Below are 27351 nucleotides of genomic sequence, written 5' to 3'. Positions count from 1 at the left end.
TCATAAGCTAACTCACAAGGCAGAGCTCTTGCTGAGTCAAAAGACTGCTTAATAGCAAACTTCCTATGCAACAGCCCTAGTAATAGACAGACCAATAATACCCCACAAAGTACACTGCAGATGCTGTGGTGAAATCAAGACGTACAAAAAAGCTGGATGAACTCAGCAGGTCAGGCAGCATCCGTTAAAAGGAGCAGTCAACGTTTCGGGTCAAGACGAAAAGTCCTGACGAAGGGTCTCGACCCAAAACGTTAACTGCTGCTTTTATCGGATGCTGCCCGACCTGCTGAGTTCATCCAGCTTTTTTGTACGGTCCAATAATACCCCCAGTGGGCAGCAGAGAAATTTACTGGTGGCAAGTAATCTAGAATAGACAGTTACAACATTAATGAGCAAATGCAGACATGGGCCTGTACATATACAGTGGTGCGAGAAACACAAAAAAAATTATACATCTCATTTATTGAAAAAAAATTATCCAATATTAAAGTATTTGTTTGAAAAAGTATATGAACCTTTGCTTTTAGTAACTTGTGTGACACCCTTGTTCAGTAATAACTTCAACCAAACGTTTCCAGTAACTGTTGATCAGTCCTGCACATCAACTTGGAGGAATTTTAGGCCATTCCTCCTTACAAAACTGCTTCATCTCTGGGATGTTGGTGGGCTTCCTTGCATGAACTGCTTGCTTCAGGTTCTTCCACAACATTTCTATAGGGTTAAGGTCAGGACTTTGACTTGCCATTCCAAAACACGTGTTTCTTCTTTTTAAACCATTCTGTTGTTGATTTACTCTTGTCTTTCAGATCATTGTCTTGTTGCATTAAGCCTCTGTTAAGCTTTAAGTAACAGACTGCTGCCCTGATATTCTCCTGTAAAATGTCTTGATACAATTTTGAGTTCATTGTTCCCTCAAGCTGTCCGGGCCCTGAGGCAGCAAAGCAGCCCCAAGCCATGATGCTCCTTCCACCGCGCTTCCAGTTGGGATGTTTTGGTGTTGGTTTGCAGTGTCCTTTTTCTTCCAAACATAGCAATGTGCATTTCTGCCATAAAGTTCAACTTTTGTCTCATCTGTCCACAGAATATTCTCACAGAAGTTTTGTAAAACATCCAGGTGGTCTTTTGCAAACTTGAGACATGCAGAATGCTTTTTTGGAGAGCAGTGGTTTCCTCTGTGGTGTCCTTCCATGAACAGCATTCTTGTTCAGTGTTTTTCTTGTAGTGGACACATGATCAGAGAGTTTAGCAAGTTCTAGAGATTTCACAAGTCTATTACCCTTGGGTTCTTTATCACCTCTTTCAGCATTGCATGATTTGCTCTCGATGTGATCTTTGCAGGATGCCCACTCCTAGAGAGAGTAACAACAGTACTGAATTGCCTCCATTTGTAGACAATTTCTCTTAGTGTAGACTGATGAACTTTCCGGTCTTTAGAAATGCTTTTGTGGCCTTTTCCAACTTCATGCATCTCTACAATTCTTCTTCAAAAGATCGTCTGAAAGTTGTTTTAATCAAGGTATGGTGCACATAAATGGATCTTCCTTGAGAAGAGCAGGGTCTGTCAGTAACCTGAATTTGTGTGTGTGTGTGTGTTTTTATAGGGTAAGGCACCTCTACAACCCCCAAATCCAATCTCAATTCATTGATTCAAACACTTGACTCCAAATAGCTTTTGTAGAAGGTATTACCCCAAAGGTTCACATACCTTTTCCAACAAATGCATGTAACATTGGATCATTTTTACCAATAAATGAACGTATGATATTTTTGAGTTATTTATTTAATTGGGTTCTCTTTATCTGGTTTTAGGACTTATGTGAAGATTTGGTTATATTTTAGGTTGTACTTATGCAGAATAGCGAAAATTCTACAGGGTTTACAAACTTTCTAGCACCACTGTGGGCACATCAGTACTAGACAGAACACAAGTGTAATTGTATGAGGCAGGTGCACCAATAAGGACAAATGTGTCTGTGCAACAGTGTAGGCAGTGATGCTAGTAAATTATGCAAGTTAATTTGTTGCAAGTAGGTGCTGCCATAAATAGATAGACTTGTAAGTATAGCTCAGCAGATTCTGCACCAGGAATAGATACTCGGTACAGATGTAGCTGCGATGGAAATGACAATCACAGGTACATAAGTCAGTAAAGAACAAAGCTATATAATCCACTAATAAACAGATATGCACTTGTAACTGTAATAGAAAAAGCAATAAGCAATATATTAATGCACTTTGTAGCTATGACAGGCAAATAAGTGTGATGGAAATCCTATTTATTCACTAGTTTGATGTTTGGTGAAGTTACATTGAAGGAACGAGTGGAAACTTAATTTCACAATGAACAATTTGGAATTCCAAATGAACAAAAAGTGCATTGAGGAAAATTTTATCTATTGTCATACTTCATGATTAAAATAATTTAAAGAAAATGTTTTATTTTAATTATTACTGGTGACTATCCTGCCACTTTTATTATGCTCATCAGATCTCTGTACATACTAACACCATTCCTGAGTTACTCTGATATATGTACTTTGAGATATCGTAAGGTAACACTGATAAGTGGTGATTCTTTGCATGTAGCTCCGATGAGTATCATCAAATATTCCTATTTAGGTCTGCTACGACTGAAATCCACAATCACAGTCATGGGTACTTCAGTAAGCAACATCAGTTTAAGACATTTTAAAAAATCTTTCGACCCTCAATATCACTGGACCCTGGATGGCGGACTCAGGTTGTGAGTGCAGTTCTGCTTCAAGAAAATGGAAGTGCAGTAGGTGTGCTGGGCTACAGGTACAATTGAAACACAGAGGCCTTAGATACTCACTTGTGACCATCTTGCTGGTGAACTTACAGTCTCTGCAAAATAAAATTTGGAAATCTCAGAGCAAGATTGCAGTACTGGAGGGTCATAAGGGACTGCTGTGTTATTTGCTTCATGAAATGTGGCTCACCCCCGTCATTTCAGATGCAACGCCGTAACCTGAAGATTTCACCATTCACCAAAGACAAGACATCAGAGTTTTTTTAAAGGCAAAGGAGATGGAGTATGTCTTATGATTAAATCATCATGTTGCACAGACATGGTGGTTCTGTCTCAATCTTGCTCAGCCAATCTGGCACATTAGCAGTCAAGTGTCAACTGTTTATCTGCCAGGTGAGTTTTCTGCCGTCATCCTGGTAGTAATGTATATTCAACGTATGGCCAATATCAGGCAGGCGCTGGAGGAACTGAACACCATGATCAGCTGTCACAAAACAGCACATCCTGATGCTTTCTCTATCATTGTGGGGGATTTCAACCAGGGTGGCTTGAAAAAATTTCTGAACAACTATGACCAGTGTATCACCAGAGGAACCAACACACTTGACCTCATTATACCAGTATCAAAGATGATTACTCTGCCATTCCATGCCCGCTCTTTAGAAAATCCAATCATTTGGCTGTTCTACAGCCAGCACACAGCCAGAGACTAAAGACCACAGCTCCTTTTCTGAGGATCGAGAAGGTATGGTCAAGGGATGCGGAGGAGTGCTTATAGGACTGCTTTGAGTCAGTGGGCTAGTTAATATTCAGGGATTCATCTTTAAATGTAAATGAATACATCACAGTTGTCACCAGCTTTATCATGACCTGCGTGGTGAGTGTGTGTCTTTGAGAACATACTGGACATACACAGGCCAAAAGACACAGATGAACCAGGAAATTATTAGTCTGCTAAGTGCTAGATCTGTGGCATTTAAGACTGGTGATCCAGAATTATACAAGAAGTCCAGGTATGAGCTCCAGGTAACTATTTTAAGAGTGAAGAATCAATTCCAATTAAAGTTAGAGACAGAATCAGATGCACATCAGCTCTGGCAGGGTTTGCACGCCTTTACGAGGGAAAACCTAACATCATGAATGGTGGACGTGCTTCACTCCCAGATGAACTCAATGCACGCTTTGAAAGGGAGAATAAAACTGCATCGCTGAGAATCCCTGCAGCGTCTGATGACCCTGTCTCAGAGGCCGTGTCGAAACATCTTTCGAGAGGATGAATCCTTGCAAGGCATCGGGTCTTTGTAGGGCACCGAAAACCTGTGCCAGCAACATCTTCAACCTCTCGCTGTCGCAGATGGAGTTTCTCACCTGCTTCAGAAGGAGGACAATCACACCAGTACCCAAGAAGAGCAGGGTGAGCTGCATCAGTGACTGTTGCCCAGTTGCGCTCACAACTACTGTGATGAAGTGCTTTGAGAGGTTGGTGATGGTCAGAATCAACTCCTGCATAGACAAGGACTGGGACCTGCTCCTTTCACCACAATAGGTCTGAGTCTACTGCGGATACAATTTCACTGCCTTTGGATCACCTGAATAATAGTAATACCTACATCAGGCTGCTGTTTGTTGATTACAGCCCAATGTTCAACACAATTATACCCTCAATGCTAATCAACAAGCTCCAATACCTGGACCTCTGTACATTTGTCTGCATCTGGATCCTTGATTTCCTCATTGGGAGACAACAGAGAATACAGATTGGAAATACCATCTCCTCCCCACTGACAATCAACACTAGCGCACCTCAAGGATTCGTGCCTGGCCAGCTGCTCTACTCCCTCTACAACCCTGAGCTTCTTCCCCCTCCACCATCATATTTTTGAATGGACAATGGATCCATGAACGCTACCTCCCTTTTTTTTGCTGTCTTTTTACACCACTTACTTCATTTAAATTTTTTTTAAATATATTTATTATTTTAATTTATAGTTTTATGATTACTGTTATTGCAATGTACTTCTTTCGGAAAACAACAAATTTCCACAACATGGCACTCATTCCGAAAAGGGAGCGGATCACTGATCCACAAGCCAGCTATGTTTCAACGATGTTACCTGAAGTCAAATCTCCAGAGGTGTGAGAATTACCTATTTCCTGATTTGCAGTGTTATTGTTTTGGTAAATAACTTGCATTTTCATATTTCTCCATGACAGCATTTCCTGTTCAATTACATGTCTGAGTTCTATTGCTTGTACGTTCTTTTTCAGGTTGTCTTGCATCCAACACCCAATAGTCCAAAATCAGCTGAATTGCACAAAATGATTGTTTCAAAAAACAGCATGGATCAGGATCTGAAAATTAAGTTGGCGGTTCGGATGGACAAGCCACAGAACATGAAACACTGTGGGTGAGTATGCAGTCAGAAACACAGTGCTAAAAGTAAAGAATGGAGATGTTAATTTATTAAGTATAGTATCACCACACTTGTATGTGCTAACTTACTCATTATGACCCATTCGTGGGATGGTTTGGGATTGCTAAAGTAAATTCAACCCCTCAACTTCTATCAGGTATCAGTTTCTTATGCTAAATTTCAGCAAGTAGGAGCAATTGTTTGAATTTTAAATTTATTTCTAGATCTTTTATGTTCATTGTTTCATTTAGCACATGGGTTACCTAAACAAGTTCTTAATTTAGCAACTACCTAATCTTAGACTATGAAGGACTATATTTGGATATATTAATAGAAACTGTTATTTCACTGTTTTAGTGTAGATGTAGGTATGAAGTATTCAATCTGGGAATAAACCCTGAATGTTAACTTGGTTTTTGGATTTGCTGTAACATAAAATGTTCAAATTAATCATAACTTTGTAGATTGGATCAGCATCAAGGCAAACAAGGAAACCACTTGGCATATCTTAAGACTGTTTTTTGACTCTAGAAAAATAGAAAACCTACAGCACAATACAGGCCCTTCGGCCCACAAAGCTGTGCTGAACATACCCTTACCTTAGAACTACCTAGGCTTTACCCATAGCCCTGTATTCTTCTAAGCTCCATGTAGCCATGGAGTGGCCTAATTCTGCTCCTATGTGTTACAGTCTCACAGAAATATAGGGCCTACTGTAGGTTTCCCAGTGTGAGCAGAATATCCTGGTATGAGTGCTGTATTGAGCCAATGAATGTGGGCTTTTGAAACACTGTTGGCGTAATAAAAACACTGACAGCATCTCTTTGATCAATTATCTTCCTTTGATCTATTCCATCTGGTTTGCTTTATTTGTTCTGTTTAATACCTTAAGGGTTTTTAAAAATTATATTGCATAATTGCATTCCACTTTATTCTATTACAAGTGCTGGGTTACCCTATCCACTGTACTTGAATGCAATCTAATAATTGTGCCATTTGAGGTCTTTCATTTGCCTGGTTCCAGCCATCTCATCTTTACAATGGATATCTAGTTTCTAAGCACTTCAATCCCCATCAGGAAGTTCTTAGGCCCCTCACTTCTTTCTAGGACAAAAGGCTCAGCTAGTTGGTCTCCACTGACACTCCCATCTGGCAGTACCGTCAACTGTTTCTTTCAATTCCTTCCACTTTCTACCATTCAGAAGTGTACCAAAGACACTCTAGTTTGCCCCAGTTGCACCTTTTTTGTTGGCAATCAGTAGCAGTTCTTGTTCCAACTGTGCTCTGGTACTCTTCTCCAACTCTTTCTCATCTACATCAACAACTGCACTGGTTTGGCTTCCAGTGTGGACCATGTCAATTCTATCACCTTTTGCTGCTGACTTCCACCCGGCCTTCAAATTCATTTGGTCCATTTCTGACATGTCCTTTTCTGAATCTCCCCGTCACCAAATTAGGAAACAAACTGGCCACCAATATGTACTCTATAAGTCCAAAGTCTTACACAGCTACATCTTTTCCATGACTCCCCCACCTAGATATATCTATTCATCACCCACATAATGTACCTATCCACCCTGTCTTCTTTACTATTTCTTTTTTTTTTAGTTTCTCCATTTCCACCTCAATTATTCTCAAGATGAAACTTTCTATTCTGGAACTTTAAAAATATCTCCTTTGTCCGGAAACATAGCGTCTCCCCGGGGTTGTTGCTGGGTTCTTATGTGCGAGTTCTCCATTTCCTGCATGTCCTTTCTTATCGTCCCCCCACCCAGATTAAACCAGTCATTCTGACTCATTGTTCCTTATCAGTGAAGGATTCCCACCAAAATTACATAACGATAGTTATTCAAGTAACTGCTATGGTAGTGCATAGCCTCCCTTGTTTGATTTTAAAGTTTGTGCATATAAAGTTGGAGAAACATAACGCCCGGTTATTTCTGGTTTCACTAAAAGTGATAGCTACTGCAATGTTTATCAACAATTAGCAGCTAAGAGAACAACCTGCTATATTGTTGGCTCAAGACGTACAAACAAGCTGGATGAACTCAGCAGGTCAGGCAGCATCCGTTGAAATGAACAGTCAACGTTTCAGGTCAAGACCCTTTGTCAGGACTCTGTTTCTTTGATAGACAGCAACTGTTTTGTCAATATTACTATATATCATGTCAAATTATGAAATAACTCATTTGCCACATTCAGAATGAGATAAAGGACTTGCAGAATATTGAATACTTAATTTGGACTCTATACCTTTACCATATGTACTTATAATTTTCCTAACTCTGGTATACAGGTTCTGAAATTCTTGAGATACAAATTTTTTCTCACAAAAATTGGACATTACCAAGCTACATGTTTTTGCTCCTTCATTTGTGAAATAAATCAGGGGTTCAAAGAAGGAATTTTAAAGGTGAATCTATAACTAATCGACTTTGATACTGCTGATGTTATTTGGATGTATTATTCAGTCACAAGTCAATCACAATAATCAAATGACAACTTCAGCCATGAAAATGATGGTGTGTTTAATCACATCATTAATCACTGCTTTCAATAACAATAATTTCCACCTCTATCAAAAATATTTGATATTATTTTTTGAAGATTAAGTAGATTGCTTGTACTCATCAATTATCTTCTGATCAGTTGTATGGTAACTTAATCGGGTTGTACGTAGGAATTAGAAGGTCAAGACCTAAGCTTCATCACAACTTTTATAGAATTAAAGGGAAATATATTGCAAGTGGTGATATCAAGTTAAGTAAAAGAACTGTGCCAGATATAGCATTATAATTCTATTAAGCATCAATGAGAAGGGCAAGTTGAAATAAATATCCCTGTTTATTCAAAACATTTGATTAAAAAATTCCAATAGATTCCTGATGCTTCACATTTTAGCTGATAGGATATCATTACAAATTCAGTTAATATGGTTAAAAATATACGTAGCTTGGAAAGGAACATTCGGTAGATTGGTGAATTAATAAAGCTGAATCAGAATTTGGTGTAATATCACTGATATATGTTGCAAAAATTTGCTGTTTTGTTGCAAGACATAATAAAAAACTATAAACTACTATTAGAAGTATTAAAAGTATATATAAAAATAAATGGGGCAAAAAGAGCAATGAACTAAATTGGAATCAGTGTAGGTATAATTGGGTCATAGCAGATATATATCAGTGTCAGTGATAAGCTCACAAACGGAGTACTTGGACACAGGGAACCAATAAGAATAAGGCAGAAATTCTGCAAGCAGATGCCTGTTATTGGACAGCCAACATCATTGAAAATTAAACTACATATTATCTCTAGATGTAATTAAAAGACATGTCAGGAAGACTGAATCAACGTGCATATCCCATTTGTCACAACTGAAATAGTAACTGAATCTTCCATTTTTGTAATGCTATCAATTGGGCAGCTTGCAACATTAAAGTATTAGTTTAGTTGTGGGCACAAGATGGTCATTATATTCTGATCAGTCTTTAAAACTATTCAGGATTTTATGGTCGTTGCTTTACTTTGAGTGCAAATGGCAGAAAATATTTCATTCAGTTTTGGTGGATTAGTATTTTTATATTAAATACTTACTAGGAAACAATCTGAATATTATAATGTTTTGAGACTTTTAAGCAGACTACACTTATCTTTTAAAATTGTGTATCTATCATATCTGTGAACAGATAATTGGGCTAGATCTTCTAGACATAGTCTGTCATCTGCCCATCCATGTTTAATGTTGCAGGAAGTGAGGTGTCATGTACGGCAACCCTCTGCATTCATTCTCTGACTTGAAGCGGTGCTGAGGATGTTGTATTCTGAGCTCTTTGGCTGTCAAAAACTCTTAAGTATTTCTCAATTGGTCCTCCATGCTTTTCTTCTCCCTGAAACGCAGTCTTCTTTTTGATCTCACCTAACTCCGACATTGCTCCCTACCTCACTCACCCCTGGCTCACACCCTCAGTTAGTCAGGAGCAAGTGAGGAAACTGCTGCCGCTCTGCAGCATGCTGACAAATCTCATAGATGACTAGTTTGTCACCGTTTGGATCCATTGCATACACCCTGTCTGTATTATGTTTTCACCTCCTACATGAACAAGCAAGTGAGACCTTAGAAAAAAAGTGTTGTGTTGAAAGAATGCAGAAGGCTGAGTAGTAACCATAACGAAACAGAGATACGTAATGAAATAAGTTTTCAGGAGGACATGATGCTTCACGAGGATATACAGTAGACAGGTTAATTGACTACTCTAGAATGCTGCTATTGTAAGTAATTGGTGGGAGAATCACAGGACAGGTGTGTGGGGAATAAGAGGGAGAAAGGAATTGATTGGATTGTTCTGAAAGCCAGCATAAATTCAGTGGGCTGAATGACCTCTTATTTTATTAGGAATATGAAGTTACGTATGTATGTAAACTATAGTGGTATTATTTCAAATGACCTGTCCTGGGCCCAGCTCGTAAGGGCAATTACAAAAATAGCACGACAGTGCCAGGGGTTGGCATGACATCTAAAACTTTGACAAACTTCTGTGGAAGTGCAGTGTAGATTATATTGACTGGCTGCATCAAAGTCAGATATGGAAACACCAGTGCCCTTGAATGGAAAATCCTACAAAAATTAGTAGATACGACCCAGTCCATCACCGGTAAAGCCTTCCCCAACACTGAGCACACCTACATAAACCGCTGCATCCATCATCAGGGACCCCAGCTACTGAGGATATGCTCTCTTCTCTCTGCTGCCATCAGGTAAAAGGTACAGGAGTCTCAGGACTCACTCCAGGTGCAGGAACAATCAGGGTCTTGAACTAATGGGGATTATTTCACTCAACTTTACTTGCCCCATCCTTGAAACATTCCTACAATCTGTGGACTCAATTCAAGGACTCTGCCTTATGTTCTTGATACTTACCACCTCTTTATTTAATATTATTATTTCTTTTTGTATTTGCACTTTTTGTTGTCTTTTGCACAGTAGTCAAATGTCCAAGTTGGTGAGGTCTTTCATTTATTCTGTTGTGGATTTATTCAGGATTGTATGTGGGACATATATGTAGTTGATCAACTTTGAATTTAGATAAAGATCTGACAAATGGAAGATAATGTGGAAAATGTAAACCTGATCATTTTCTGGCATGAAAAATAAAATAGCATATAAATGCTGAGAGTTACAGCAATCTGACAGGAAGCAAGTTCTAGCTGTACGTGGTGCAAGTATGGGCTAGAATGCAGCAACAGCAAGTTTTGAAGAAAGGCAAATGAATGCTACCACTTATTGTAAGGGGAATGCAAAGACAAGGAGGTTATACTTTCATGATAGTTGATGAAATGGTGCATGGAGTACTATATACAATATTACTCTCCTTAATTAAAGAAAGATATTAAAATTGATAGCAGAAATTGGCTATGAAGAGGATGTTCTTTTTTGTTGGAGAACCTTGAACTAAGGATCACTGTTTAAAAATAAGGAGTCATATTTAAAAGAAAAGGCAAAGATTTATTTCCATGGTTAGGTTGACTCTTTTGAACTCCTTTTCCTCAGAGAAGAGAAAACAAGGTATTTGAATATTTTTAAAACAGATACTGTTTATAGGTACTTCATAAACAATGGAGTAACAACTTAGTGCAGGTAGACAGGAATGTGCAGTTGAGGTTATGATCAAATCAGACTTGAACTTGTATAAGTTGTGTAACAAGTTCTGCTTCTCAGGGTGATTGTATAATGACTGACAACTCCTTTGGTGTCAAGAACAGTGCCCGTGAGAAGAAACACTTCAAAGAGCTCCTCAGGTATAAATTACCTTTAACATTAGAGTTTAATGCAACAAACTACCTGTTGCAACATCATATAGACCATCAAGACACAAAAACAATATACCAACATTTGAAAATAAGGCCTCTGGAACAGATAGTACCCCTGATAAAGTTTTATGCCATGGCAGAGCATAGTCAGTGCCAATCTCATCTCCCATGTATGTGAACAGGAGGATATCTAAGATGCTATAATCGTGATCATCCCCAAGAAATAAGAAAAATCCATATGTGCTAATTGCTGAGGGATTGCTTTGCTGCCTGCCATAGCAGGCTCTCTTCAGCTGCCTCCTCATGAGGGCCAAAGAGTTGCTCTTTGAATCACTGTGCAGACTCTAAACATCTAGAAACACAATAAGCATAATCTTCACCACTTGTTAATTTTAAAAGAATTGCAGGGTGGAACAAAATTCGCTACGGCTTTCTTGCTCTAAAAGTCATTTCATTCCATCAGTCAATAGAAACTGATGAATATCCTTCCCATACTTGGAGACGTAACGTAAAGAGTTTTACTCATCATGTACAGGAAGGATATAAAGTCAAGTCAATTCAATTCAGTTCAATCCTATGGAAACCCATGAATGCTCCCTAATACCATGCACAGTGGATCCACAATGGACTCACTGTCAGCACAGACTGATGTCACGCAAGGCTGTGCCATCAGCCTAACACTTTAATCAATTTTCCTCACCAGCGTGCTGCACCTCAGCTCCACAAACCCTCCTGATGGAGTGCAGGTGATCTGCAGGTGGAATGGCAAACTATCCAACATGCATCGCTTCTCCTCCAGAACCAAGGTCAGTCCAGGCTCAGTTCAGGTTGCAGATGTTTATTGGCGACTGAGCTCTGGGTGGTTATTGTTTTATTCACTGAAACAAATGCAAAAATAGAAACCAAAAATAATTTGTGTATCTGTGGGGTGAGAAAGAGTGTTTGATACATTTTGATGTTCTGGCCAGCATTTTCCACTTTTCCATCTGATGAAAGGAATATTCAAAGATATTAACCTCAAATCCAGCTCAGAGCTGATCTACCAGGCAGCATTGATCCCATCACAGTTACACTTGGAGCGCTACTTCACAAAATCCTTCAAATCCGTTCGAGGGACAAGGAAACTAATGTCACTTTCCCTCTCAGATCTGCATTTCCAGTCCTTGCTCTAGTGGGCACATGTTATTTGTAGGCTCAATGCCAAACTCCTGAAGCAGACATTTTATTCTGAGTTCTGTCTCGGTAAAAGATTGCTGGACAGACAGAGGAAATGATTTGAAGATGTTCTCAAAGCCTTCTTGATAAAAACATTGGAATCTCTGTGCAAAGATCAAACTGGAGAAGCATCAAAGTTGGCATTAGCAACCCTAAATCCATTCATTGGGAACACAAAGAATGTCAGAATAAATACTGGCAGGAAAACGCATCCAAAACCAATAACCTATATGCCTTGGTAGGCCCACCATGTCCTATTTGTGGTGATGTTCACTTTGGCCTCGCCAGCAATCTTGGAAACCACAGGACTATAGTCAAGCAGGTCATCACAGACCCTGAGGGATTGCTTAGGTAGTAGAAGATCTGTCATCTGAACCTTAACTGAGTATTTTGTGGTATATCAAGGTTCTACTCCCAAAGTGTACAACGGCAATTTATTCAGACAAATATCCCAAGTGATTTTTAGAGATTGAGATTTGAGGTCCTTTGCAGAGGGTCCCAGGGACAGTGGCAAATTAAGTTTTTGTTGCAGCAAATGATTAATTTACACTGTGCACAGAAATTATATGCTAGAGAATTTTTGAGGTTATGCAATAGTTTATTTGCTGACAGCAACTTTTGCAGACCTACTGAATGATCTTAAAGCTCTACACATGTTTTTCTTTAAATAAAAATTACTTGTGGGAGTATTCCTCATTCCCATGATAATTGTTTGATGGTTTGCTTTGTTCAAGAAAATGCTTATTTTAAGTTCTACTCAGTTATTGGGGCCTTTGTTTGCTTTTCAAAGTTTTCTCAGAGTATCTTACAGAACACAAAAAAGCTCTCTCGCCCACCAATTCTGTGTCGATGATCAAGCACTCATTTATTCCCAAAAGTGGTGTTGTCTGTCTGATGGCCGGGTTCACATTTGACCTGCAGAGAAGTCTGGAGTAGGAGAGGTAAGATCCAGTTGTCATGGTCCATGTGAGTACCAACAATATAGGAAGAACAAGTGAAGAGTTACTGGTGAGGGAATTTTAACAGTAAGGAATAACTTAAAATGAAGAAATAAAAAGATAATAATCTCTGCGTTGTTACCTGAGTGGCATGCAAATGAACACAGGGTTAATAAGATCAGAGAGCTAAATGTGTGGCTCAAAGACTGGTGTGGGAGAAGTGGGTCTGACTTAATGGGATGTTACCACCAGTATTGGGGAAGGTTCCATGCTGGGACAAGGGCCCAGGCAAATCATATAACTAGGGCTGTGGATAGGGCATAAAACTAAATAGTATTGGGATGGGTTCAGCAGCTTTGAAAAGCAGGACAGGTTACTGAAGTCTCCACAATACAGCATAAGCTAAAAAGGCATAAGAATTTAAATTCTGGCAATATGGAGACAAAATTGAAAAGAAGGTTGGTGAATACAAGACTGAAGGTGTTATGTTTGAATGCACACGGTATACAAAATAAGATAGATGACCTTGAGGCATGGTTAGAAGTTGGCAGGTATGACATTGTGGGCATCAGAATTGTTGGTGAAAGAAGACCACAGTTGGGACCTTAATATCAAAAGATACAAATTGTATTGAAAGGTCAGGCAGGTGGGCAGAGAGAATAATGTGTTATTGTTGGTAAGCAATGTAATCAAATCTTTAGAAAGAAGTGACATTGGATCAAAAGATGTAGAATCCTTGTGAGTAGAGCTAAGGAACCACAGGGGTAAAAATACCCTGATAGGAGTTATTTACAGGCCTCTAAACAGTAGCCAGGATGTGGGATACAAATTACAAAAGGAGGTAGAAAAGACATGTAAAAAGGGCAATGTTACAGTGGTCATGGGCAATTCAGTACGTAGGTAGATTGACAAAATCAGGTTGGTACTGGATCCCAAGAGAAGGAATTTGTAGAATGCCTGTGAGATGGATTTTTAGAGCAGGTTGAGGTCAAGCTTACTAAAGAAAAGGAAATTCTGGTTTGAGTGTTGAGTAATGAACCAGATTTGATTGAGGGGCTTAAGGTAAAGGAACACTCAGGAGGCAATGATCATAATACAATGAAATCCACCCTGCAGTTTGAGAGGGAGAGGCTAAAATCAGATGTATTGGTATTACAGTTGAGTAAAGGTAATGACAGAGGCATGTGAAAGGAACTGTAAAAGTGATTGGAAGGTGACAATAGCATAGATGACGATAAAGCAGTAGTGGCTGGAATTCCTTGGAGTAATTTGGAAGGTGCAGTATTCATCCATCCTATAGAAGAAACATTTTAAAGGGAGGATGATACAACTGTGGTTGACAAGAGCAGAAAAGACAGCATAAAACCAAAAGAGAGTGCATACCAAATAGCGAAAATGAGTGGAAAGGTAGAGGATTGGGAAGCTTTTAAAAACCAACAAAATGCAAAAACTAAACTGTAAGAAGAGAAAGGATGAAATATGAAAGTAAAATATCCAATGATATAAGATATGATGCCAAAAGATTTCTCAGATACATAACATTAAAGGAGAGGCCAGATGAGTATCGGACTGTTGGAAAATGACGCTGGAGAGATAGTTATGGGGAGAAATGGCAGACAAGTTGAATAAGTATCTTGTGTCAATATTCACTGTGGAAGACAGCAGCTGAATGCCAGAAATTTGAGAGTGTCATGGGCAGAAGTGAGTATAATTGCTATTACTAAGAAGGTGCTTGGGAAATTGAATGGTCTGAAGGTAGATAAGTCACATGGACTACACCACAGGATTCTGAAAAAAGTAACTGAAGATATTGTGAGGGTATTGGTAGTGACTTCAAGAATCACTAGATTCTAGAATGTTCCAGAGGACTGGAAAATCACAAATCACAATTGATGCAAAAGATGGGAAATTTATAGACCAGTTAGCCTGACTTCAATGATTGGCAAGATGTTAGAATCTATTATTATTAGCCAGAAGGTGGTGGATATGTTAAATTCATTGCCACTGACAGCTGTGGAGGCCAAGTCATTGCGCAGAGTTTGATAGATTCTTGACATTACAGGTTGTAGGGAGAAGGCAAGAGAATAGAGTTGAGATGAAAAATGAAGCCACAGAGAGCAAAACAGTTAGAACCATAGAACATTACAGCACAGAAACAGGCCTTTTGGCCCTTCCTGGCTGTGCCGAACCATTTTTCTGCCTAGTCCCACTGACCTGCACCTGGACCATATCCCTCCAAACTCCTCTCATCCATGTACCTGTCCAAGTTTTTCTTAAATGTTAAAAGTGAGTCCACGTTCACCACTTCATCTGGCAGCTCATTCCACACTCCCACCACTCTCTGCATGAAGAAGCCCCCACAATGTTCCCTTTAAACTTTTCCCCCTTCACCCTTAATCCATGACCTCTGTTTTTTTTTTATCTCCCCTGGTCTCAGTGGAAAAAGCCTGCTTGCATTCACTCTATCTATACCCATCATAATTTTATACACCTCTATCAAGTCTCCCCTCATTCTCCTACGCTCCACGGAATAAAGTCATAACCTATTCAACCTTTCTCTGTAACTCAGTTTCTCAAGTCCTGGCAACGTCCTTGTAAACATTCTCTGCATTCTTTCAACCTTATTGATATCGTTCCTGTAATTAGGTGACCAAAACTGCACACAATACTCCAAATTCGGTCTCACCTTATACAACCTCACCATTACATTCCAACTCTTATACTCAATACTTTGATTTATAAAGGCCAATGTACCAAAAGCTTTCTTTACAACCCTATCTACTTGTGAAGCCACGTTTAGGGAATTATGTATCTGTACTCCCAGATCCCTCTGTTCTACTGCACTCCTCAGTGCCCTACCATTTACCTTGTATGTTCTACCTTGGTTTGACCTTCAATACCTTGCAATACCTCACACTTGTCCGCATTAAACTCCATCTGCCATTTTTCAGCCCATTCCTCCAACTGGTCCAAATCCCTCTGCAAGCTTTGAAAACCTTCCTCACTGTCCACTACACCTCCAATCTTTGTATCATCAGCAAATTTGCTGATCCAATTTGCCACATTATCATCCAGATCATTGATATAGATGACAAATAACAATGGAACCAGCACTGATCCCTGTGGCACACCACTAGTCACAGGCCTCCACTCAGAGAAGCGATCCTCCACTACCACTCTCTGGCTTCTTCCATTGAGCCAATGTCTAATCCAATTTACTACCTCTCCATGTATACCTAGCGAGTGAATCTTCCTAACTAACCTCCCATGTGGGAACATGTCAAAGGCCTTACTGAAGTCCATGTATACAACATCCACTGCCTTCCCTTCATCCAATTTCCTTGTAACTTCCTCGAAAAACCCTAACAGATTGTTTAAACATGACCTACCATGCACAAAGCCATGTTGACTTTTTCTAGTAAGTCCCTGTCTATCCAAATACTTGTAGATCCTATCTTAGTATTCCTTCCAATAGTTTACCTACTGAATTATCTTACTGCTTATTTCTCTCCAACTATCAGTGACCAATTACACTACTTTTTGAGCACAAGCACAGTGTAGTGTGTCTGTGCACGTGACTGACACTGGTTAGAGACTGTTCAGCAACAGTCTGCTGTACCAATTAAGCAGCACTGTGTCTCAAATAAACGAAGGAATTCCAGACTGTTTTCTCAATTAGTTTTTGTTCTTTAATAGTTGTCCAAAATACGTGGTTGCCCCAATTAACCAGAATCTACTATATATAAAAAATATTAAATTAAATTAATAGTGCAAAAAGAGAGGGAAAAAGTAGTGAGGTAATGTTACTGGGTTCATTGTGCATTCACAAATCTGATGGTGTAATGGAAGAAGCTATTTCTGAAATGTTGAGAGTGTGTCTTCAAGCTCATTGATGTTAGGAATGAGAAGAAGGCATGTTTTGGGTGATCCAAATCAGTATCGGGTTTAATATCACCGGCCTATGTCATGAATTTTGTTGCCTTCATGTGGTACATAAAAATAGGAAAAAACATAAATTACAATAAGTATATATTCTAAAGGAAAGGTGACCCAACTGTGAGAAATAAGAGAAGTCAAAGCCAACATAAAAGCCAAAGAGAGGGCATATAATAGAGCAATTATTAGTGGGAAGTTGGAGGATTGGCAAGTTTTAAAAAACCACAGAAGGCAGCTGAAAAGTCATTAAGAAGGTAAAGATGGAATACAGAAGTAAACTAGCCAATAATATTAAAGAGGATACCAAAAGTTTCTTCAGATACATAAAGTGTAAAAGAGAGGGTGAGAGTGGATATCGGACTGCTGGAAAACAATGTTGGAGAGGTAGTAACGGGGACAGTGAAATAGCGGATGAACTGAAATCAGTATTTTGCATCAGTCTTCACTGTGGAAGACACTAGCAGTGTGGTCGAAGCTCCAGAAGTCAGGGGGCATGAAGTCTGTGAAGTCACCATAACAAGAGAAAAGGTCCTTGGGAAACTGTAAGGTCTGAAAGTCAAGAAGTCAGCTGGGCCCAGATGGTGAACACCCCAGAGTTCTGAAAGAGGTGGCTGAAGAGATTGTGGAGACATTAGTAATGATCTAACAAGAATCACTAGATTTTGGAATTGTTGTGGAAGACTAGAAAATTGCAATGTCACTCCACTCTTTAAGGAGGGGGAGAGGCAGAAGAAAGAAAACTATAGGCCAGTTAGCCTGACCTGAGTGATTGGGAAGATGTTGGAGTCAATTATTAAGGAAAACGTCTCAGGGTACATGGAGGCATTTGACAAAAGAAGCAATAGTCAACTCGTTTCCTCAATGGAAACTCTTACCTGAAAATGTTTCAGAATTCTTTGAGGAAATAACAAGCAGGATAGACAAAGGAGAATCAGTTGATGTGTTCTTGGATTTTCAGAAGGCCTTTGACAAGATGCATATATGAGGCTGGTTAACAAACTACGAGCCCTTGGTATCACAGGGTGATGGAAAATCTGCTAAGCATTTCAACTCAGCTAAGGATGATAAATGTTGGCAAACAGATGGTGGAAAGAAATGAGAGAAATGGAAAGGTAAATTCTGTCAGGAGGTCAAGTAATGTGGAATATAACAACATTCAGGCTTAATTATTTTCGAACGTTTAGAGTTTTCAAGTATTTTAGGAATAAAATCCAGTCTTCTACAGTTTTGTCAAGCATCAGAGTGGATCACTTAACACCTTTGCAAGTGGTGAATAGCTTCAGTTTCTGCTTCTGAAACTGAAAATGCATAATGTCACTGACATGTTCATCCAGCTCCAAATTTGGTTCGACTCAGGCCAGCATTGTCATTCTACAGAAACAAGCAAAGTCAAACCTCTGGAGCAGGCATAGAGACACATCCTCTCAACCACAGCAAATGATTCTTTACATGACAAAATCTAAATCTTTGTCCAATATAATTCCCTCTGACTTCCTTCTCAATCTGCTTGACGTGTAACACAATATACGCATGTGTTGTATTTATTCCTGGCTGCGTACTGGCAAGGTCGTTTCGCAATGTCACCATTCAGAAACCAGGCTTTCTGCAGATGCAGCACCTCAGCTACTAATTCTGTGTATGGTTAGATGTTCGGTGGAGGAGACCCAGTGTCTAGACATGAACTGATGATTTATTTGTTGCTCATCTGCAATTCATTAGAAATTGTCCTGTTTCATATCTATTGCAGGCAAAGTGACACAAAGATTAGATTAACGCTCCTTAGAATTGAGGCTTTCTGGTGGGGTACTGACAGATTTGCAAGTAAATAGCAATTAAGAAGAAAGTATCAGCATTAGAAAATGAGCAAAGATTAGAAGTGGTATTGAATGCAGAATTGCATCAATATATGTTTGTTGCTTTCAACAATAAAATGGGAATCAACAATGATTCTTAGAGATAAAGTTGTATATATGTATATAATTGTTGAATTAATGATAGAGATGTAATGTAACTCACTAGAAGGAGGAAGGGGATCAGAGGGAACCAGTTCACACACAGCTAAGAGAAACCTTCAAACTGTAAAAAAAAAATTGCATCCAAAACTTCAAGAAAGAGGTGTATCAAGACAGGTAGGTTTATGATTTTCCAATCTTCTTGCAGAAGAATTTTTGAGGGACTTTGACCTTGCACAGTTCTGTTTCAGAAATCCTGTTGTGTGACTGGGCAACGTTTGGTGCAAACATGCGAAAAGAAGCAGAAGCAGGCCTCTCGGTCCTTTAAGCCTAAGCATAAGGTGGTGGGTAATCTGAATTGTCCTTGTTCTTCCTATCTCAGGAAACTCTTCATGTTCACCCAACCCCATCCCACCCTTGCCTGTTAAGTTATATATCTACCACTGCCTTAAATAATTTAAATATTATGCTTTCATTTACTATCAAGGAAGATCACAAACTTTTCATAGGATTAAAATATTCACCTCATCGTTTTCAAGTGGGAAAACCCTTATTTAAAAATAAGGGTAAATCTAGATTCCTCAAGAAAAAGCATGCTATCCGCATTCAACATATAAAGACTCCTTGGGATCTTAACTTTACATCAGGTACTTTTTCACGCTTCTAAACTTCATTCTTTTTTAATGAAGAGAAAGTAATGGGTTCCTCATCAGCTGTTCTGAGATATGCTTCTTTCATAGTGAAGCTGCAGATCCAAGGACATCATAGACTTCACAGTGACTAAGGTTGGGAGGCAGATAAATCGTTTGGACCAGATGAACTACATGCCAACATTCTGAAAAAGGTAGCTGAAGAGATTGTGCAGGCATTAGTAATAATTTTTAAAGAATCACTAGGTTCTGAAATAGCTTCAGAGGACTGGAAAATTGCAAATTATAGGCCAGTTAGCCTGACTTCAGTGATTGGTAAGGTGTTGGAGTCCATTATTAAAGATGAGGTTTCAGTACTACAAGGCACGTGATAAAATAGACCAAAGTCAGCATAGTTTCCTTGAGGGGAAATCTTGCCTGACATATCTATTGGAATTCTTTGAGGCAATAACAGGCAGGATAGGTCAAGGAGTCAGTGGATGTTGTTTACTTGGATTTTGCAAAGACCTTTGACGAGATGCCATACATAAGGCTCCTTAACAAGCTAAGATCCCATGGTATCACAGAAAAGATACAAGCATGGATGGAAGATTGACTTACTGGCAAGAAGCAAAGGGTGTGAAAAAGGGGGCCTTTTCTGGTTGACTGCCACTGACTAGTGGTGCTCCATAAGGGTTGGTGCTGTCTCCTCTTCCTTTCACATTATATATCAATGATTTGGATGATGAACTTGATGGCTTTGTGGCCAAATTTACGGATGATACAAAGATAGGTGGAGGGACAGATAGTGTTGAGGACGCAGGGGGTATTCAGAAGGACTTGGACTATTTGGGAGCATGGGCAAAGTAGCGGCACATGGATTATAGTATAGGAAATGTTTGGTCATGCACTTTTATAGAAGGAATAAAGGCATGGACTGTTTTCCAAACGAGGAGAAAATACTAAAATCAGAGTGCAAAGGGACTTGGGAATTCTTATGCGGGATTCCCTAAAGGTTAACTTACAGGCTGAGTCAGTGGCAAGGAAGACAAATGCAATGTTAGCACTCATTTCAAGAGGACTCAAAAATAAGAGCAAGGATGTCATGCTAACACTTAAAAAGGCATTAGTCAGACCACATTAGATTATGGTGAGAATGTTTGGGGCCCTTATCTAAGAAAAGATGTGCTGGCATTGGTGAGAACCCAAAGAGGGTTCATGAGAATGATCCCAGGAATGAATGGATTAACTTATGAGAAGCGTTTGTTGGCTCCATACTCGCTGGAGTTTAGAAGAATGAGGAGGAATCTCAACAGAGGCTATCGAAGATTGAAAGGTCTAGATAGAGTGGAGAGGACAGTTCATGTAGTGGCTGAGTCTAGGACTAGAGGGCACAATCTCAGAATGGAGGGATGTCCATTTAAAACAGAAATGAGGAGGAACTTCTTAGCCAGAAGGTAGTGAATCTGTGAAATGCACTGCCACTGACAGCTGAACAGGCCAAGCCAGTGAGTATATTTAAAGTGGAGGTTCATTTGGTATTTCTGAGGCAGAAATGGCATTATACCTAACAGTTTAACTGAGGTTTTCGTCAAATCACTGGATAAACCAACAGAACCATCAGTGTAGCCTTCAACAATCTTTATGTGTAAGATTTTTTTAAATCAGTCTAAAAATAGTTTGGTAATGACTTTATGTGTCCGATGTTCCATAAGAATTTGGGGAGCTGCTGTGCTCAGTGTTAATATTTACCTTTTGCAGTGCCCAAGTATTGAATTGCCACCTGAAGACATTAAAGTACTGTAAGTCTTGCAGACAAAATGTCATAGTCTGCCCATTAAAAGGGTAAAAAATCTTGGACTTCAATCTAAGCTAGATCCCTAGACTTTGACAGCTCTTAAACTGGCAAAGACTATGAATGTTTCTCAATGTTCCTAATATTGAAGGATTTGTAAATTATCAAAGTTCAATTACTGTGTTTTAAATAAACATTGCAAATCTAAATAATCAAAACATTTAACCAAATAAGTAGTTTAAAATGTTTAATTGACTGATTAAATAATATGATGGCAGAAAATAATATTAATGGTAAGACTGTTGGCAGTGTGGAGGATCAGAGGGATCTTGGGGTCCGAGTCCATAGGACGCTCAAAGCAACTGCGCAGGTTGATTCTGTGGTTAAGAAGGCGTACGGTGTATTGGCCTTCATCAATCGTGGGATTGAATTCAGGAGCCAAGAGGTAATGTTGCAGCTATATAGGACCCTGGTCAGAAACCACTCGGAGTACTGTGCTCAGTTCTGGTTGCTTCACTACAAGAAGGATATAGAAACCATAGAAAGGGTGCAGAGGCGATTTACAAGGCTGTTATCTGGATTGGGGAGCATGCCTTATGAAAATAGGTTGAGTGAACTCGGCCTTTTCTCCTTGGGGTGATGGAGGATGAGAGATGACCTGATTGAGGTGTATAAGATGATGAGAGGCATTGATCGTGTGGATAGTCAGAGGCTTTTTCCCAGGGCTGAAATGATTCCCACAAGAGGACACAGGTTTAAGGTGCTGGGGAATAGGTACAGAGGCAATGTCAGGGGCAAGTTTCTTACTCAGAGAATGGTGAGTGCATGGAATGGGCTGCCGGTAATGGTGGTGGAGGAGGGTACGATAGGGTCTTTTAAGAGACTTTTGGATAGGTACATGGAGCTTAGAAAAATAGAGGGCTATGGGTAACACCAGTAATTTCTAAGGTAGGCACATGTTTGGCACAACTTTATGGGCCAAAGAGCCTGTATTGTGCTGTAGGGTTTCTATGTTCCTATGACAAATAGACCTGTCCCTTGCAATGCTTCCTCTCCGTTGAGAGGAATAGAAATCACTTTTCCTGTAGCTGCTCTACTGGCATCAGTAGGCCAGTGTGAGTGCTGAGGAACTGCTGAATATCCATGCTCCACTGCTGGACTTCCTGAAAAGTTCAACATCAGAGCCCAGTCAGGAGAACTCCAGAGAAGAGAGGTCAGCAAATTCCAGATCTCAAAATTTACAAGGGCACCACAATCATGAGGCACCTACCTGAAGAAATGCTGCAGTATGGTAGCATTTCCCAGCACATTGTGACATTGTAAGATCTTTGGAGACAGATATACACAAGAGATAAAAGCTTTAATCCAGTATCCAAGGAATTTATTCCATAGAATACACAATCCATTGATTGCATTCGGAGGAACTACCGCAAAGCACTCTTGGAAGTTGATTGGTTCCTTTTGTTGAGATTTGAAGTATATAATCAATGTTCAGAATACTAAGTCCTGCCTTCCCATATTTTTTCCTTAAGATCATAAGACAAAGGAGCAGAAGTCGGCCATTCAGTCCATCGAGTCTGCTGTGCCATTTCATCATGAGCTGATCCAATCTCCCCGTTAGTCCCATTCCCCGTCTTCTCTCCATACCCTTTGATGCCCTGTCTACTCAGATACCTATCAATCTCTGCCTTAAATACACTCAATGACTTGGCCTCCACTGCCACCTGTGGCAACAAATTCCATAGATTCACCACCCTCGTGCTAAAAAAAATTTTTTGCATCTCTGTTCTGAATGGGCACCCTGCAATCCTCAAATCATGTCCTCTTGTACTAGACTCCCCCACCATGGGAAACAACTTTGCCACATCCAGTCTGTCCATGCCTTTCAACATTTGAAATGTTTCTATGAGGTCCCCCCTCATTCTTCTAAACTCCAAGGAGTACAGTCCAAGAGTGGTCAAATGTTCCTCATATGTTAACCCTCTCATTCCTGGAATCATTCTAGTGAATCTTCTCTGAACCCTCTCCAATGTCAGCACATCCTTTCTTAAATAAGGAGCCCAAAACTGCACACAGTATTCCAAATGAGGTCTTTCCAGTGTCTTAAAGAGCCTCAACATCACATCCCTGCTCCTATACTCTATTCCTCTAGAAATGAATGCCAACATTGCATTCGCCTTCTTCACCACCAACTCAACCTGGAGGTTAACCTTAAGGGTATCCTGCACGAGGACTCCCAAGTCCCGTTGCATCTGAGAACTTTGAATTCTCTCTCCATTTAAATAATAGTCTGCCCGTTTATTTCTTCTACCAAAGTGCATGACCGTACACTTTCTGACATTGTAATTCATTTGCCACTTCTTTGCCCATTCCCCCAATCTATCCAAGTCTCTCTGTTTCCACAGCACTACTGACCCGTCCACCTATCTTTGTATCATCAGCAAACTGAGCCACAAAGCCATCTATTCCATAATCCAAATCGTTGATATACAATGTAAAAAGAAGCGGCCCCAACACGGACCCCTGTGGAACACCACTGGTAACCGGCAGCCAACCAGAATGGGATCCTTTTATTCCCACTCTCTGTTTCCTGCCAATCAACCAATGCTCTATCCACGTATGTAACTTCCCTGTAATTCCATGGGCCCTTATCTTGTTTAGCAGCTTCATGTGTGGCACCTTGTCAAAGACCTTCTGAAAATCTGAATACCCAACATCCACTGCATCTCCCTTGTCTAGCCTACTTGTAATTTCCTCAAAAAATTGCACTAGGTTTGTCAGGCAGAATTTTCCTTTAAGGAAACCATGCTGAGTTCTGCCTATCTTGTTATATGCCTCCAGGTACTCCGTAACCTCATCCTTGACAATCGACTCCAACAACTTCCCAGCCACCAATGTCAAGCTAACAGATCTATAATTTCCTTTTTGCTTCCTTGCCCCCTTCTTAAATAGCAGAGTGACATTTGCAATCTTCCAGTCCTCCGGAACCAGGCCAGAATCTATTGAATTTTGAAAGATCATTGCCAATGCCTCTGCAACCTCCACTGCTACTTCCTTCAGAACATGAGGGTGCAATCCATCTGGTCCAGGAGATTTATCTATCCTTAGACTATTCAGCTTCTGAGTACTTTCTCTGTCGTAATTGTGACTACGCATATTTATCTTCCCTGACACCCTTGAAAGTCTGGTATATTGCTGATGTCTTTCTCAGTGAAGACTGATACAAAATACTCGTTTAGTTCATCCGCTATCTTCTTATCTCCCATTACAATTTCTCCAGCATCATTTTCTATCAGTCCTATATCTACTCTCACCTGTCTTTTACTCTTTATATACTTGACAAAGCTTTTAGTATCCTCTTTGTTATTATTTGCTAGCTTCCTTTCATAGTTCATCTTTTCCCTCTTAATGACCTTCTTAGTTTCCTTTTGTAAGCTTTTAAACACTTCCCAATCCTCTGTCTTCCCACTAATTTTTGCTTCCTTGTATGCCCTCTGCTTTGCTTTTACTTTGGCTTTGACTTCTCTGGTCAGCCATAGTTGCATCCTTTTTCCTTTTGAAAATTTCTTCTTCTTTAGAATATATCTGTCTTGCACCTTCCTCACTTCTCGCATAAACTCCAGCCACTGCTGCTCTGCCGTCCTTCTCGCTAGTGTCCCTTTCCAGTCAACCTTGGCCAGTTCCTCTCTCATGCCACTGTAATTTTCTTTACTCCACTAAAATACCGACACATCGGATTTCGTCTTCTCTTTCTCAAATTTCACAGTGAACTCAATCATGTTGTGATCACTGCCTCCTAAGGATTCCTTCACTTCCATCTCTTGAATCGCCTCTGGTTCATTACACAATTTGAAATTCAATTAATTAAATAAATAATTCAATAAATTAAACTTATTTATCATTTTCATTGGTAAGTAACTAGAAGGTGAAACTCTAAGGTAAGAGAACCAATTACATCATTCATAATTCATTTTCAAGTGCTCTCTATACCCTCTACAAAGTTGCTGAAAGCTACTTATTAGCTACAGTAGTTCATCCATAAGCTCAGGATGCAATCTGGTTAAGAGTGCTCCAAGGGAAATTATATTTTGCAGGAATTGGGCTGCTTTTCAGAAGAGCTCACAGTAGTGTGAGGTATCCAAATTTGTTGACGACATGAAAACAGTTGGGAGGGCATGATGTGATGAGGATATTTATCCTCCGAATTTGGATATAGATAAGTTGAGGGAAAGGGTAAGACATGGCAAATGGAGTTGAATGTGAGAAAGTGTGAGGTTATGCAATTTGATAAATGGAATCAAAGGCAACGACTGTTGTCTAAATGCAGAATGATTACCAGTGAAGATGGATGGAGGGAAGTAAGTGTCCTTATGCGCAAATTGCAAAAGGTTAGCAGGCAGACGCAGCAAGTGGTTAGAAAGCAAATGACATGGCGAAAGGATTGGACTAAGAAAGAGGGATGTATTGTCAATGTACCATTTATTGGTGATGCCACAGCCAGAATTCTGAGCACAATTTTGGTTCCTTATTTAGGGAAGGAAATGCTGGCATACAGCATTTCAAAAGAGAAAAAGCAGGTGTCTTCCTGAGATGAAAGGAATGCCCTCTCATGAGGACCTGAGGACGAATTTCTTTGTTCTTTGGAGTTTAGAAGATTGAAGAGTACATCTTAAAATGTATAAGATCCTCAACGGGCATAATGAGTACATAAGAAGAAGTTTTTACCCATGAGAGAATTTCAAATGAGGAGACATTGTTACAAGACTAGAGCCATAAGAGTCAGAACAGCACAGAAACAGACCATTCAGCCCACCACATCCATGCTAACCAATGGGTGTCCATCACACTTGTCCCATCTTCCTGCACTTAGCTCATAGCCTTCTCTGCTGAGGTGGTTCAAGTGCTCCTCTGGACTCTACTTAATGCTGTCACTGATTCTGCTTTTTCTCAATAGTGCATTACTGATGCATGGAACTCGCTGTTTGAAAGAAATTCCCCTCATATCCTCTTTTAGCCATTACTTTACATGCATATACTCCGATATCAGGCCTTCTAGTCTACCCTATCTATGCCCTGAACAGGTTTATATATCTGAATCCTAACCCCTTGATCGCTCCTGTTTCAAAAAGAACAGGCCAAACCACTCCTGCTTTCATTGAAATCTGAGCTATAGGTATGTAGGGACTTCGTATAAAAGATGGCGATCTTCTGGAATTCTCTACTTCAGAGCGGTGTGGCAGCTGGATGATCAGTCATACTTGAAAAAAGAATTAGATAAGTTTCTGCAAACTCTGTGACTACTAAACAGTGGGGAGCTGGCACAGAGGAGAAGATAAGGCTGGCACAGTTCAGCCAATATCAGGTGTTGCAAAGAGACAAATGGCCTACTCTTGGTCCAGTTTTCTGATGTTCTTGATTCTACAACCTAGCTTTCTCTGAGCTGATTAGTTTAACAATAAAATTACTTCGGTGTATTATAAGAATTCAGCATCTAATTTTTCCTTTTGAAATTAATTTGATATTTTATCCTCTCTGTTGGTGAGGTCACAAGCACTATTCTCATATTGGGCCTGAATGTGTAAAAAAAAACCTGTATTATAACTATATCTCCCGTCAAAGCTTCGTAGACTGTTTCCGGATTAAGGCTTGAGAATTACTGAAGTTCACCTAAGGTTATGTGAGGAAAGTGGCCCTGCATTAAATTACATAAAGAGCATGGGAATTGATTACGTCAAAAGCAATTTCATTTGATAAAAAACCTACATCCTGTCAGGATGTTGTTTTGCATTGTAGTGTCTACAGCAGTTTCAATCCTTTTCATGTGGTACGATGAGCTAAGTGACTGGAATCAATTGTTTTGTAAGTTCTTTGTGTAATTAAGTGGGATATAT

At 39.7% G+C, this 27351-nt stretch overlaps 1 protein-coding gene across 3 annotated transcripts in view; it reads left to right on the top strand.

Moving 5' to 3' along the window:
- cadpsa (Ca2+-dependent activator protein for secretion a) overlaps positions 1–27351 on the top strand; it is a 465102-nt gene that overhangs the window by 237433 nt on the left and 200318 nt on the right. For all 3 annotated transcript variants that reach the window (XM_059944256.1, XM_059944255.1, XM_059944254.1), the window contains exon 8: positions 5039–5178. In XM_059944256.1, coding sequence (XP_059800239.1) covers positions 5039–5178 — 140 coding nt within the window. The remainder of the gene's footprint in view (positions 1–5038; positions 5179–27351) is intronic.

Source organism: Hypanus sabinus, chromosome 19 (genome assembly GCF_030144855.1).
Source record: "Hypanus sabinus isolate sHypSab1 chromosome 19, sHypSab1.hap1, whole genome shotgun sequence".
Taxonomy (NCBI): Eukaryota; Metazoa; Chordata; class Chondrichthyes; order Myliobatiformes; family Dasyatidae; genus Hypanus; species Hypanus sabinus.
The sequence above is the reverse complement of the archived record's forward strand: the minus strand, read 5'-3'. Positions and strand labels throughout refer to the sequence as shown.